Source organism: Elephantulus edwardii, unplaced genomic scaffold, assembly GCF_000299155.1.
Source record: "Elephantulus edwardii isolate Elephantulus edwardi_28Jun2011 unplaced genomic scaffold, EleEdw1.0 scaffold00251, whole genome shotgun sequence".
Classification (NCBI taxonomy): Eukaryota; Metazoa; Chordata; class Mammalia; order Macroscelidea; family Macroscelididae; genus Elephantulus; species Elephantulus edwardii.
In genome coordinates, this window is record NW_006400001.1 from 1,426,934 (window position 1) to 1,442,971 (window position 16,038).

The 16,038-nt window shown below is 37.0% G+C and overlaps 1 protein-coding gene across 1 annotated transcript in view; it reads left to right on the forward strand.

Annotated features, from left to right (window-relative positions):
- The window catches only part of DHX15 (DEAH (Asp-Glu-Ala-His) box helicase 15), a 46,362-nt gene extending 36,321 nt beyond the window's left edge, over nucleotides 1-10,041 (forward strand). The window contains exons 8-14 of the mRNA XM_006899273.1: nucleotides 827-976; nucleotides 1,432-1,540; nucleotides 1,922-2,113; nucleotides 4,930-5,052; nucleotides 6,867-7,057; nucleotides 8,243-8,412; nucleotides 9,479-10,041. Of these exons, the coding sequence (XP_006899335.1) occupies nucleotides 827-976; nucleotides 1,432-1,540; nucleotides 1,922-2,113; nucleotides 4,930-5,052; nucleotides 6,867-7,057; nucleotides 8,243-8,412; nucleotides 9,479-9,596 (1,053 nt within the window). The 3' untranslated portion in view covers nucleotides 9,597-10,041. The remainder of the gene's footprint in view (nucleotides 1-826; nucleotides 977-1,431; nucleotides 1,541-1,921; nucleotides 2,114-4,929; nucleotides 5,053-6,866; nucleotides 7,058-8,242; nucleotides 8,413-9,478) is intronic.
- The last annotated feature ends 5,997 nt before the right edge of the window (nucleotides 10,042-16,038 follow it).

Consider the following 16,038-nt stretch of genomic DNA (forward strand, 5'->3'; position numbering starts at 1 on the left):
TGATAGGACCATATGGTTCTTGTTCTTTGCCCTGTTGATGTGATGAATTACATTGATTGTTTTCCTTATGTTGAACCATCCTTGCATACCTGTTATGAATCCCACTTGGTCATGGTGGATTATTTTTTTTATGTATCAATCCACCCTCTGATTCTTTGCTTCTGTATTATGACGGCAGATATTCTGGCCTGTTTGTCCATCAAATCCTCAGTATTAAAGTTAGTACTGCTAAGCATGGCATACCAGTTAGAGGTTGTTCTTGGCATACTATTTGAAAAAAGTTTGACAGTGACAAATAGCAAGTCCTTTTGCCAAGTCACAGCCCTGTGCACAGTGAAAGGAAATAACCATATGGTTCTGCACAAACCACATAGCTCCTGGTGTCTTGTGCATGTTATTTGCCAAATATACTTTGGATACCTTACTTGTGTCTTTTAGAATATGTGCACTGTAGTCAGGTTTTTTTTGGTGAGTATCATTTCCTTAGAATTGAAGTGTAACTGCTTTCCTACAAAATTGAGAGTAATATTCTTGTTGGCGACATCAGTATTATAGTTGTAGAAATTAACAGGTTTTCTCTTTCAAAAAACTGCTTCAGCAGTTTTAGTAGAGAGAAATAAGACAAATCTAATAGAACTAGGATTGTCTTAAAATAGAAAGTGTGAAGCTATATGTTTGATGAGAGCTTTTTTTCTTGTTGGCGTGAGATTTTTAGAAAGATGGGAAAGCTTCAGCGCTCTCAATTCACTTGTTTATTTGAATGGTTCTTTTAGGTCACAGTTTGTATTTAATAACTGAAGAAATTTTTTTTATGTTATTCTAACAGGTGTATAATCCTCGAATCAGAGTTGAATCCCTTTTGGTGACAGCAATTAGTAAAGCTTCAGCCCAGCAGAGGGCTGGTCGAGCTGGTCGAACTAGACCTGGGAAATGCTTCAGACTCTACACTGAGAAAGCTTATAAAACAGAAATGCAGGTAAGACTTCTGTGTTTGGAGGATTAGCTTTATTACTATGGGGGGAAAGTCATTTGACGTAGTCTTTTAGGACCATAAGCGTCTTAGTTTTTTCATAAATTGAGATTTAATTTTGGTATAACTTAACCAATATCCTTCTAAGAATTTTACTTCAAATGCTAAGTCAAAGTGAGCAGCAAGGTTAATTCTTTACGAATTTAATTAATATATTCTATGAAGTAATTTTTTTAATTAATAACGTTGTGTTGCTATGCAATTCATTTGATTGATGTAACAATTTGATTCTATATCCTTTTCCAAGTCCTTAAAGATCTACAAGTAAAGTGTCTGATTTTCTTCTGGTATAATTTCTCTTAAGATAGAGATATAAAAGTAAGCAGGCCTGTAACTGTATTTTCCTGAAAACCAGAAGATTGGTGAATGTATAACTTGGAAAATGCTTTGTTTTTCACTAGGACAACACCTATCCAGAGATTTTGCGATCTAATTTAGGATCAGTTGTGTTACAGTTGAAGAAACTTGGTATTGACGATTTGGTGCATTTTGATTTTATGGATCCACCAGGTACGACTTAGCAAAACGGGGTTTAATAATATCTTTTAACCTAAATTAACTGTTCTATCTGTATCCTGTTTTGTAAGAGTTCATTTTAACAGAATTACCGTCTGAGATGTGTGAGAATGAAAATAGCTTAATTTGTCTTCAGGAAAAAATAATTGGATGAATACACCGAGCTAATTTATTAGAGAAAAAATAACGTTTAATTATCATATAGGAAAATATTGCAGTTTTCTGTGATTTGTCACTGAATTTAATGGCTTTTTTCATTTGGTCCACTGTTGAATTAAAAGTGAGGTTGCTTTTTTTAGTGACTTGTACTTTATCCACACTTCTGCTTGCCAGAGGGTAGCTTGACTAATAGATTGATTGCCTTTTCTCTTCTAGCTCCTGAAACTCTGATGAGAGCTCTGGAACTTTTGAACTATCTGGCAGCTTTAAACGACGATGGAGATCTGACTGAATTGGGATCAATGATGGCAGAATTTCCACTGGATCCACAGCTCGCTAAAATGGTTATTGCAAGTTGTGACTACAACTGTTCTAATGAGGTCCTATCTATTACTGCTATGTTGTCAGGTAATAGAGGGAAAGGAACGAAAAACCCAGCTCTTCAAAGTTTGGGTGGACTTCACTTTTGTTTTTACTATTGTTGTTTAATACTTAGCTTAATAGTGATATTTATAGATGGTCTTGAGGAACTCATTTTGTTTCCTAAATATCTTGTAAATAGCTTCACATACTGACATAATATTTGCAGAACTAGAAAAATAAGTCATTGAGTACAAGAAACAGTCAAAACATTGGCTCTCTTGAATGCACATAAAAATTGCAGTAAGAATTTCTTTAACCCCAGTTGTAACTAAATTCTTTGGTAAGCCCATCAATGCTATCATGGTTTATTGCTTAAAAGTACAAGAATAATTTAGTTCTAGTACTTAGTACTTTTAAATGAGCCTCTGACAAACACAAACTATATATTTAAATAGAACCTTTTCTTTGTGTATAAATTAGTATTCCAGTGGCAGTCAAACATTGTTCAAACTTAGTAGGACTAAGTAGAAATAGTATTGTTTCATTTTAGACTTAAAAATCTAATCTGATAATATTCTTAAACAGTGGCACAGGAAAAGAAGTATACTTTGTAGGTAAAATTGCTAAGTTTGAAAATGAGTTGAGAAAAATACTGCTGTCTTCAGTAGTAATAAAACTTTCAGAAATTATTTTCCTTAAAGGAGAAGAAACACATTCTGATCCTTAGAGATGAAATTAGAGACCTTCTGGTTTCCCCTGCCCTTTAAAAAGGATTCTGATAGTAGTTTTCACTACTGGGGAAGAACTGACTTCAGTTGCAGAGTGCCTTATTGGTCTTATTTTCTTAAATATCTATGGAATTGGAAGAAAATTGGGGGGAAGAAAACCTAAATAAAAAATTTCTGACTTAGTTTAGGTATATATTCTAACAATGTGAAATTAAACTTTTTTCTTAAACTTAAGAACCAGCTGAAATGTTTTTTTGCAGAGTTATGACTGATCAGACTCAGAGCAGATGGGCAGGGCAGTGTTGAATCTTTTTCATTAAATTGTTGTCTCTTTTGCGGAGGTGGTGGTAGGTTGTAGTCTGCCTTTCTTATTTGTTATTATTGGTAGATTTTTCCAGTTGTATTTATTCTGAGATTGTAGTTTTTAGAGAAGATAGCGGCAAAAGTTAATTTATGTATTTATTTGTCCATTAATTGCCCAGTGTTTCTTTCTGTGGGTTCTCTTACTAGACATACTATATAATTACTGTTGTTTAAATTTAAGCAGCCCTTTAAAAAATAGATTTCATCTTACACAGTTGAAATCTTCCAATTACATTTCAGTCTCATTTGTAACAGGTTTTAAATGCAGGAAATAGCGTTGATTGGTGGTTGTCTTCACATCTAGAGAATGAGCATTATTTGCAGCAGTTTTAAAGAGACCATTAATGGGGGGAATGTTAAAGAATAAGAAAGGTTTGCCAAGCTTTTAATGCCTTGTTTCCCGTTTAGTTTCTAATGTTTTGTCCTGATAGAAAACATTGCCGATCAAAGCCTGCTCCAGGGCCTTTTTGTTCTTCTGTTCTTAACTCTTGTCACGAGGTCACATGACGCTTCACAGCTAGGAGGAGTTTCTGAACTTTGAGAATTTCCTTGCTTCTATTACATCAAGCAAGACTTAAATATTTCTGTGATCATGTTTTGTTGTCTACTTGGCTACTTTTGGCATCTTTTTTAAGGGGGAAATGTTACGGGGAAAAGGAATTTCATTGTGTATTTGATTCCATTGATTATTCCCATTCTCTTCTATCTGAATCGATGATTTATTATTTTTTTCACTGACAAGGTTTCAATATCTTTAAAATGCATTTTGAAAGTCCCAAGCTGTTAAAGTATCTATTTTCATACTTCTTTTATGATGGAATTGCTAACGTGAATTAAGGCAAGTTGTATTTCAAAATATGAAGTGCACTTTGTAACACCTTTTAAAATTTTATGTGAATTAATATTGAGGCTCTAAACAAATATTGTAGTTTGATATTTTGATGACCCTTGAAATAATGACTGTTTGATCAGACGAATTGTCAACTTCTAAAGTAACAGTTTTTATGTGGGGTTTTTAAAAACTTCTTATTTTTGACTTGGGATTTTTTTTACTTCTATTAAAATGCTAGAACACTGGGCTGAATAGCCCCAGCCTTTTTACATTTTCTTAACGTAAGGCGGTTTAACCTTCCACCACTACTGCTCTCATCTGAAACCAAGATTTCTTGATATTTTTATGTTCACATATGCTTCTGCTCACCAGTGCTAATAGTGATGCCCACCAGCCAGTAATAACGTCAGCAGCAGAGGGAAATGATGTTAACAGTGTGGCAGGAGACTGGTGCAAGGGATTTGGGGGGAAGTTTTTGTTTTGTTTTGCTTTAAAGCTTTGCAGTGGGAACCCTGACGTCATAAACTTGCGCAGTCATTTGATAAATTCCGTGTATTGAATAACTGTATTTGCTATAACGCTATTGACAATAACCAGTATAAATCTGGTTCTTGGTAGAGCTATCAGCACTGGTTTTGAAATAAGTTGAGCTCTTATTTTAGTATCTTGATGGCCTTCAGAATAGCTTTTGATGCCTATTTTTAGATTGAGTTAAAATAATCAGGTACTCTGTAGCTTTGAAACCCTCTTGTCTTACAGATGTGGTTAGGTGTTGATGTACCAAATCAAGGTAGTAAACAGTCCAAGATGCAGTTGGAGGCCATCCTGCCCTGCCCTATGCTCTGTGAACTGACCTAGCTAGGCCTTGTTCCTCTGTCTGTGAATGCGTGACTCATCGATATGGGCGTTTGTGTTGGGCCCATACCAACCTTGTTTAGTCCCACAGTGTTTTGTTCGTCCCACGGAGGCCAAGAAAGCCGCAGATGAGGCCAAGATGAGATTTGCCCACATTGATGGAGATCATCTGACACTGCTGAATGTCTACCATGCGTTTAAACAAAGTAAGTGAAAATTAGATTGAAGGCACACTCTTGTCGAAATGTCACTTGCAACATATATGTTTTCTTCATCTCATTTTCATTTATTATCTGTGACAGCTTTACATTAAAAACCCAAAGGTACTCTCAGAAAACTATTGACTAGCATTTAAAAGAGAGCAAGAGTGTTTTCAAAATGGCTCACTTTTATAATCACTGATTATAGAAAACCTGAATAATACAGACTGATAAACACCAGACTTTCCACTAGTACACAAATTTTAAAATAATTCTCTATTCATTTTCCATCCATTTTGTGTTTTTAAGAAACTATCCTTTATAGAAATAAAAGTAAAAAATTTTTTAAATACTGTACTCTTAAAATATTGTGCTCTTATATACCACTAAACACTGGTAAAGGGAACAATAGATGTGAATGAGCAGTAAATGCTACAAGTGGCAGCAAGGGCCAAGAGTGTGTACCCTATTGTTAATTCAAGCAGCAATTTTAGAAGTGTTTCTTCACCTGTAAAATCTACAAAGAACCTCATCCTTAGCTGTGTGGTAGTAAGGTTGCTAAAACAGTTATGCCCTGGAGAAGGTTCTAGAAATTGTATGGAAAGCAAATTTTCTGTAACCAAATACCTTAATAATTTCATACCATTTGACCTAAAAATCCAGAAAGTTACCCTTCTGTATTGAGTTGACACAATTTAAGATTTCTAACTCCAGAATTCTTTATAATTGATATGTACCTGGATTTCTGCCAGTAAAACAGTGGCTTAGTAAGTTACGCCTTTGCCACATGATGAAATTACTACTTTAAGTCATATTTTCAAATAATACTTAGTAATGTGAAAATATTTGCCATTTATTTGAAGATGGAACAGTAATAAGCCAGATGATCTTGTGATAACACACTGTTCATCATCAAGATTATAAACTTAAATAGTAGAAAATTTTTTTAAATCCCTACAGGATCTGAATTTACTATGGGCAGGCAAACCTGAAAAGGCGGGGGCAGGGGGGGTGTGTTACTTTGTAAGCTTATAAAGTTGGCATTCAAATTTTCCACCTTTTTCTTTACTTACTTGTAACTTATTTTCATATTATAAAATTATCAAGATCTTACTTACATTCCTTAAATAGAGCTTTTGATACATCACATCTCCGTAGAGGAAACGAATCTATTTTGGGATCCACGGGTGTTTGAGGGCCAGTGTGCTCCAAAGGGTAGAACACTAGACTGACACATGGCTTGCTTTTTGTTGAAAACCCAGTGAGTTGAAGAAATCCTAGTCCTTTTTTAAATAGAGTGGTGGTGTCCGCTGTCTGAATTGATCTCTTGCAGTAAATAAACGTTCCTACTGCTGCAAGGGTACTAGATTGCTGGCCTTTCAGGCCTGTCCCTCCACACGTTTGTCTTAATAAGGTCAGAAGAAATAGCAAGGCTTGACATTTGATAAAACTGTTTCCTTTATTCAGAGGTGGAAAATTTAGCCTTTAATCTCTGCCACTTTTTAAAATAAGGATAGCCTCCCTCTTTTTTCTTTTCTTTTTTTTTTTTAATATCACACCTTTTACCTCCTCACATTTCATATCCATTTGTTAAACTGTATGTAGATGCTTTGGACAGTGCTTTTTAAATGAGATTGTTATTACTAGAAACGTCCACATTTGAAAAACTGGTGGTAAGCTGCTAATCTGTGTAAATAATGTTTATTAATTTCTTGAAAATAGTCATCTGAACTCTTTGTTTAGCAAATACCCTTTTTAATAAGGTAGAGTATACCTATTTGGTTCATTCACATATCCTCGTTTTCCTTCCAACCTTACAGATCATGAATCGGTTCAGTGGTGTTATGACAACTTCATTAACTACAGATCCCTGATGTCTGCAGACAATGTACGCCAGCAGCTATCACGAATTATGGACAGATTTAATTTGCCTCGTCGCAGTACTGACTTTACAAGCAGGGACTATTATATTAATATAAGAAAAGCTTTGGTTACTGGGTATTTTATGCAGGTATGTAACTAATACAAGAATGCATCATTAAATGTTTACATAATCTATTATTACCTTTAACTGTTTGCATCTGCTAAAGTTCAAAGTCAGTTTTAAAATCAGTTTTAAATGTTCTGTCCAGTTTCTCAAATTAGGAAGTTTTTAGTGTAGCTCTGATGATATATATTGGGTAAGTAGTTAGGCCGATAACCCAAAGGTTGGCGGTTTGAATTCGTCAGGTATTCAGAAGGAGAAGTTTGAGCAGTCTCCTCCTGTGTGATTTACAGCCTCTCAAAGCCCACTGGACAGTTAGCTATGAGTCAGTTCTGATTTGATGGCAACTCCTTCCTTTTTTTTTATTTGCGTCAGACTTTGGACAAGTGATTGTTGAGCTACTTAACAGAAGGTTGGTAGTTCTAAGCCACAAGCATAAAGGAAAGACATCACATTCTGTTTCCATTAGGATTTCTAGCCTTGGAAACTATTATAGTGCTGGTGTGAGCCAGAATCAGCTACATGGGTTTTGGTTATATTTTGGGCACAGTGTTAGAAAAACCTTTTCTTTCTTTCTTTTTTTTTTTTAAATCTACTCAGATGTAATGAAAAGCCAATAAGAAATTTCAAAAAAAGCCAATCAAGAAATAAAATCTTGACCAAAATCCACAAAGCCGGTTCAGTAGCAGTAACAAGCATTGCTGTCAGATAACAGTGTCACGGGTAACAGTCAAATTATGTAGGGATCCGTTTTAGAATTATTTTTAATATTTAATAGAATCTTAATTTTATGAAACAAATAGTATAGTCCTTTTTAGCTTGTAAACGTCAATTCTTTTAATACAATAAATGCATTAAAAGCTTTCCCTAAATCTGGGTTTTAAAATTCGCACTATTTTGGGATCATTCTAGAGCACCAAAAGTTAGGAACAAATGCTGAGTGGATCAAGAAATATAATTTGAGATTCTTTTTTATCCTGAATATGTTGTTGTTAGGTGCCGTTGAGTCTCTTGCAGCTCATAGTGACCCTATGTACAGTAGCCCTGAAACCTGCTCGATAAGCACTCCTAAATTGAGATGATCAGATGACATCTTGTACAGATCAGTGGTGCTCATAACAGATCCTCAGTGCAGATGCTTTATGTCTCTGTTGCTTCGTAACGAGCCTGTACCAGCTTCTGTTGTAATCATTTGCTCGTCTTTGGTTGCAGGTGGCACATTTAGAACGAACAGGGCATTACTTAACTGTGAAAGACAACCAGGTGGTTCAGTTGCATCCCTCTACTGTTCTTGACCACAAGCCGGAATGGGTGCTTTATAATGAGTTTGTGCTTACAACAAAGAATTATATCCGGACGTGTACAGACATTAAGCCTGAATGGTAAGTGCACCTCCTGTTAAAAGTGTTGGTTAGCATTTTGCTCAGAAAGGAGTCTGAATTCTATTTCTGGAGACCTTTCCTTCTCCTCCCTTACTCATAAGAAAATTTGCATGTTTTCTCATCATCTGGAACTATTTCCACATCTGGTATGGGAAGTGATCTTTTGCCTTTTTTCTTTGCCAAGAAGACAGTGAGATTGCTGATCTGAGTGTGGACTGGCACCAGGAGGGATTTTGGGGAAACTGTTCTCTTTTATGATTTGCTCAAATCAACAATGTGCCCAGATCAAGGAGTTACCTTTTCGTTCACAATTAGTTTCACTTGTCATTTTAAGAGCAACAAAACTACATACAACTCTTACTTAAAAATTAGGTGATTAAATCTTTTTATTAGCTTTTATAAAAAATATAATCAGAACTGATTGATATTTAAAAAAAAAACAAACAGCAAAATCTTTTCTGTAACTTATGATGGGAATTTTTAGCCACGAGTGGTGGAATTGAAAGCAAGGGGCTGCTTATTTTAGGTGATACCCTTTGCTATATATTGTGAGGCTTCCGGGCTTTTACACTTAGATAGTATAGGACATTACCATTTTATCTTTAATGCTTTATTGAGAAAAAATTGTGTGGCTAAACACTATAAGATTTCAGTCAAAGGTATTCTTTGGGATAAAGAGTTAAATTACAGTTATTAAAACATTGGAAATGAGAAGACGGATACCAAGGTGTCTGTTGGATATTATCTGTATTGCTTTTGTAACCTTGGAGAGATAGGTCTAAAGAGGGTGAAGGAAAGAAATCAGTGGCCTTGTGTTAGTAGTGTTTAATAATGCAGAGGGTTTAAAAAATACCTATGTTGAAAGTGTACATTTATGAAGATTCAATGTCGAGAATTTAAAGCTTATTAAAATATATCTCAGCTTGTTTCTAAGAGTAGGAATTGGTAATTGATTTGCCTTGATCAGTCTGTTAATGAATAATGCCTGTCTACCTAATAGCTCCAGTACTTTAATTAAATGTTAATCTGGTAATTTCCCCCTCCCCCCCCCACCCTTTCTGGACAGGTTGGTGAAAATTGCCCCTCAATATTACGACATGAGCAATTTCCCACAGTGTGAAGCAAAAAGACAGTTGGACCGCATCATTGCCAAACTTCAATCCAAGGAATATTCCCAGTACTGAGTTCAGTGCTTAGAACTGAAGTTATTCAGAGGACAGCTTTAAAAGATGAATGAACTCGCAAGTTCAAGTTGTGCTCTTCACGTTGGTTCAATAATGGCCTTTATTTGAAAGCTTTTTAATTTTTCTTTACAGTAAATATTCCATTCTGATTTCATAAATTAAACATTTATGCCTCCCTTTTGTGTTGACACTGTAGCTTATACTGGAAAAGTCGATCAATGTTTTGCAGTTTATTGAAAGTAGTTCTATATATAACAATGTTAAAGCATTTCTTTAGAAATGGTTGAAAATGCTTCTAAAATGTGATTATCGACCATGGTATGCATGATCGTTGTAATTGTTGACATTCCTTTTAGAAGTTGTGAAATGTTACAACTTGTGCTTATGTAGACACAATCTTCTGTCTCAGTACAGAGGCACTGACTTCAATAAAGTCTATTTATACTAATTTTGGCCATAGCATTTTGGTGTTTTTGTTCTGGTCTGTTGAGTATGGCTTTTTCTCTTTTTATTATTGGAATTATTATTACTTTTGCAGATAATTTCTCTGAAAGGGCTCCCACTTACAGATAGTTGTCATTAAAGCACTATATTTTAGCACATTGTCTTAGTCCTTGATTAGGTTAATCAGAATGTAAGTTAATGGGATGAAGTTCATAATTTTTATTTTAAATTAAATAATGGAAAGATAACTTTCTTTTAAAGTTTCATTTATAAGGTGGATCTTTTGTTATTTTGTTACTATGTTGCTGGAAAATTTTCCTTTTTATACTTGCATAAGCTTTGTAAGCACTTAAAGCCAGTAAAATAAATGTTGATTTGACGAAAGGCTCAGTATTAGTTGTTTCACAGTTACACAATTCATGTAACAGGCAATAGACAAGTTAGAAAGCTTTTCTTAACCACAAATGAAGTGTTTATTTCATGTGATATATACCTATCTTAACATTGTAGCAGTGTGTCAGTTCTTTTCACTTGGAAAATGAGTAACACTGTATTCAGTAATACCTAGACTCCCCTCACCCCTTCCTTCTATAAATAAAGATATTGGGAAATTTATAGGTGACTGTTGAGGAGAATTAACATATTAACTCTTTGAGGCTACTGGGGAATGTGTTTCTGTTGGTTCAGCGTAAATGGCTGTTAGGAAAGTTTGCCAATGTGTGTTTTTTCTTCTGCCCAATTTTTTTCAGGGATGATTTACATGCTCCAGTAATAGTTAATGTTATGTTTAAATTGGTTAGAGATCTGTTCCCCATTACGTATTGGCAACATTATCTGTTGTTTTGTGCTGTCAAGTGGAGTAGAACAGCTACCCTGTGAAAATCATAACAGCCCTGCACCATCCTCACGCTTCCTGATACATAAGAGCTCATTGCAGCAAGTCACTGTGTCAGTCCACCTGGTTGAGGGTCGTCTTCTCCTTCGCCAACCCTCCACCCTTCCTAGCATTGTGTCCCTTTCCAAGGAATAACCCCTCCCAGCCACGTGCCCAAAGTGAGTGAGGTGAAACCTCATGATCCTTGCCTTCAAAGAGCACTCCAGCTGTACCCTTTCCAAGACATACCTGTTTGTTCTTTTGGCTGTTCAGTGCTGTTTTCCAACACCAAAGGTATCAATTCTTCTGTCATCCTTATTCATTGTCCAGGTCTCAAATGCTTAGCAAGTGATTGTACAGATAGTAATGTTGCGTTGTCAGATATAAATACAACATTATCTATTAGACTTTAAATCATCTTTGATACACTTAAGCCCATTGGTACAGTCCCTGTGTATCCATCTCGTTGTGTACATCAAGTCAGAACCAACCCATAGCTGACCCTCCAGTAGGTTTTCAGAGGTAGTAATCGCAGAGGAGGAGACTGCATATCCTCCCACGGACCAGCTGATGGATTCGGACCACGTGCCTTTGGTATTGAAGTGCAATGTTGGGGTTGGTGGCATTTTTTTTTTAAAGGGAAAGCAAGGTTAAGTTGTGTGACTTGAGTTTCTAGGAATGGTTTTTCATCTTCTAAGTGTCAAATGTCCTTTAGGAATGTTGTTGTTTAATGCCATCGAGTCGTAGACAACTCATAGCGACCCTATGAACAAACAGCCTGAGCACTGTTCGTACATAAGAGTTTCCGGAGGCAAGCCATTTTGGAAGTGGACCCTTTAGGAATAGCCACTGGGAAATACTAGAGCAGGTATTCTCCTGCCCCACCCCCTTCAGATGCCTACCCAAGTGGCCTAGCTGTGTAGAGTTGTGCTGCTAGCCCAGCAGCCGTACCTTGATGACAGGTCAAATCCACTGTCCCCTCTGGGTAAAGGTGGGCAGTCTGTGATTTACATCCTTGGAAGCCCAGTTGAAAGATCAGCTGTGAGTTCTTTCAGACTTGAAGGCAGAGAGATTTGTGGTATTGGGGGGTTGGTTTGTTCATTGAGTTTGACCCTTTGCCTCTGTTTCAGCTAGCCTCCCCACTTCTGGCCGTTTCTTTTGGTCAGTTCTTTATCAGTTCCATCTTATGGGTTTATGAATTTAATACCAGAATGCTTACATTGTTTTTGGTTCACTTGTGTCATTAAGACTATCGAAAATGACTGTTACTGCTGTAAAGGAGAAAAGTTGAAATTTTACATCTCTCCAGTGAAAATTTCAATGACAGAGCCTCCCTTAGCTGTCAATTTAAGAGTTGAGCAGTTTCTTATTGTAAATATAGGGAGGAAAGACATTATCAGCAAGTAGACCCTTTGAAAGCTGAGGACGTAAACATAACTGAGGGAACAGGACAGAGCAAACCCAGTTAGCCACAGTTCAGAGAACCAGAATGCTGTCTAACATGTGGCTTAGTCATGGAATTTTCTTATTTCATGATTTCTACCACCCTGGGGAGTCTCTCCTTTAAGAATTTCAACAACTATTAAGGAAAACAATTCATTACCAGTAAAGTCTTCAGAATGGCCGAGCTTACGTCTCTCTAACTTTCATTGGTTTTCATTCTTTCTAGAACATAATTAAATGTATCTGTGCCTGTGTGATGGCTATTTAGGTATTTGGAGTTAACTGTCCATCTCTTATTTAGACTGGGTAGCCAGTTCTCCTCCCCATCCCCCCACCTTTCTCCTGGTTATTCTCTGCTGTATTTTTCTGGATTGGGGTCCCAGCTGGGCTGCACTTACCTTGTATTATCTGAGAGATTGGGCATGTCACCAGTGTTAAAGCAGCTTAAATCTGCATTAACCTTTTCCATAACCATAGCTTATTTTGGGCTCATAAATTTACTATCAAAGAGTGGTCCAGGCTGAGACAGGACCAGGTAATCAACTGCATTTTAAAATCCTCAGGGACCTTTGGTAATCTTAATCTTTTAATGCAATCTGTATCTGATTACATAATATGCTTTTTAAATCTTAAAGGCATTTAAAAAATTAGCTTCTCAACATGATTGGAATATTGTTGAGTCAAGTAAGACTCATAGCAACCCTATGAATGAAATCTGAACCTGGTTCCGTCATGTGCGACCCAGTGTCACAGTCACATGTCATTTAGTCTTGTTGAACGTCTTCCCTTCTTCCTTTGACCTTTTACCTTTCCCAGGACCAGTGCCCTCCTGAGAAAATGCAAAGTGTGAGATGACGTTTCAGCATCCTTGCCTCTAGGGAGCACCCTGGTTGCAATTACTCCTTAGAAGTGTTTGCTAACAATCACAGAATTTTTGGAGAAGCAAATACACATTCTTTTTCAAATACGGTTTATAATCAAGTGTTAAACTCAACCATTAAACTGATGGTACTTTTGGTCAGTAGTTCAACACAAATTTAATACTGCCTTTTTTTTTTAAGGCTGTTGATTATATTTAGCCCTTTTGCAGTTAGGTTTCCTTCACATAACCCCTGTATTTGACAACTGTAATGATGTGAGTTTGAAGACCAAGACGCACCTGATTCAGGCCATGAGTAAGGATGACAGAATTGATGCCTTTGAATTATGGTGCTGGGAAAGAGTACTGAATTTGTTGTTGTTATGTGCTGTCGAGTCACTTGCGACTCATAGTGACCCTATGTACAACAGCCCTAAACCCTGCTCTATCCTGTGCCAATTGCACTGCCTCTGACACACCCATCCCGATTACCCCAGTCACTGAATCAATCCACCTCATAGAGGGCCTTCCCCTCCTGCGCCATCCCTCCAACCTCCCAAGCATGATGTCCCTCTCCAAGGACCTGTCCCTCTTTACAACATGTCCAAAGTATGTCAGACGAAGCACCAGAATCCTTCCCTCCAAGAAGCAGCCCAGTTTAACCTTCTCCAGGATGAATCTCTTTTCTTGGCAGTCCATGGTATATTCGGTACTCTTCTCCAGCACCACGGATCAAAGGCATCAATTCTCCTATCCTCCCTAGTCATTGTCCAACTCTGATGCATAACAAGTGATTGCAAAGACCATAGCCTGTATCAGATGCACCTTAATCCAGGAAGTATTAAAAGAAGATGGAAAGAATATACTGAGTCACTGTTTCGAAAGGAATTGGCAGACACAGAATTTAATGAAATAACATGAGCAAGAGCCTGTGGTGATGAAGGAAGTTCAAGCTGCTTTGAAGGAAATAGCAGAAAATAAGGCCCCAGGAATAGATGGTATACCAGTTGAGGTATTTCAGCTAATGGATGCTGTCCTGGATGTGCTCACCAAGTTTTGCCAAGAAATCTGGAATATCCCATGGACTGTCAAAAACACCAGTCTTGGAAAAAAGTGCATCCAGAGTGCTACTTGGAGGCAAAGATGAGGAATCTTCCTCTTTATTTTTTTGCTCATATAGATAAATGATTATTATGTGTGTCAAGTTGCTTGCGACTCATAGTGACCCTACGTACAGTAGCTTTGAACTCTGCTCTATCCTGAGCCAGTCGCACTATCTCTGACACCCCTACCCTCACTACATTACTCCGGGTACTGTGTCAAGCCTTCTCATCTGGGGTCTTCCTCCTGTGAAGGACTGACATTGTGCTTGGAAGGAAGAAAGGCCCCCAACCAAGTGGGTTGACACGGGGACTTCAGCGGTAGGACAGGATTCAGGTCAGTGGTTGTATTCAGCACCTGGTGGGTCATAAATGAAATTTTTTTTCTTTTGACTTCTTTCACTTGATGTGCTTTTAAGAATCACGTTGCATGTTTTAGTATTTCTTTTCATTGCTGAGTAATGTTCCATCACATGTATGTTTTGTGTACACTGTTCTCGTATTCACATAAAACCACTGCGCATTTGTATGAGTATTCTTTTTTTCTTGTGTGCATACCTCAGAATGGAATAACTGGATTTTGTTAAGAGTTCTTAAATAATACCACTTGGACACTAGCAATGCGTGTTTGACCAGGACCGCATTTTTTGCTAGCACTTTTCACATTTCATTTCTTTTCAGTTTTATTAGTTGTATGAGATTCTTTATCTCAGTTGGCCTAGTAAGAAGGTAGGCTTCCAACACAGACAGGTAGTTCCGATTTACCAGCTGCTCCACATGAAGGTGGATAGTCTCCTCCCGTACAACTTACAGCCTCTGGAAACCTGCTGGCGGCTTCTTCTGAGTCAGTTCTAACTTGAGAGCACATAACAACAACACGTGGATGGTGATTCCTTCTTAAAGGTTCTATTTTCACTAAAGTCTGATGTGTTAAGCATCTTTTCACATGCCAGTGTGTCATTTGTAACTCTGGTGAAGTGACTGGCCATAATTTTGTCATTTTTCTAATTGCTGCATTTAAGTTCTTTATGTATTCTAGTTTGACAGTCTGAGTTTGGTGTTTTGCAAATATTTTCCCAGTCTGTAGGCTTGGCTTTTTATTTATTTTGTCAGGAGTGTCTTTGGGAAAATGTTAAAAGTTTTTATAAAGCCTGGGATGCCTCTTTTCTTGCCCCATTAATGAATTTGCTTTTTTGTGTTTACTGATGATTTTTATAGTATCTGATCAACGTAGCAGAGTTTGTCTACATTAACTGAATCATGATCTCTCTGGGGTGGTATGAGGACAGATCTGGGAAGTTAGTGAGAAGTATGTTATGGGGGGACCTTAAAGGCTGCATCTGAAATGGGAATCAATTTAGTAAAGAAGATAGAGATTACAGAAGCTAACTCGAAAACACATTATAGTAAGTTTATAACAGGTAAAAATTTAAAAATTATGTCGTTAGGGTAATTGATAAATCTTGAAACTGCTTGCAAAGGAAAGAAGTTATCAGAGACTTGACACATAATGAGAAAAATTACTTCATTACCAATTGTGAATCTGAAGCTGTTGACCAATTATAACAAACTGTGGCTGACTCTGAGAAGAATGGGAATCCCAGAACACTTGATTGTTCTAATGTGAAACTTATACTTGGACCAGGAGGCAGTCGTCAGAACAGAGCAAGGGAACACTGCATGGTTCAAAATTGGGAGGGGCGTACGCCAGAGATGCATCCT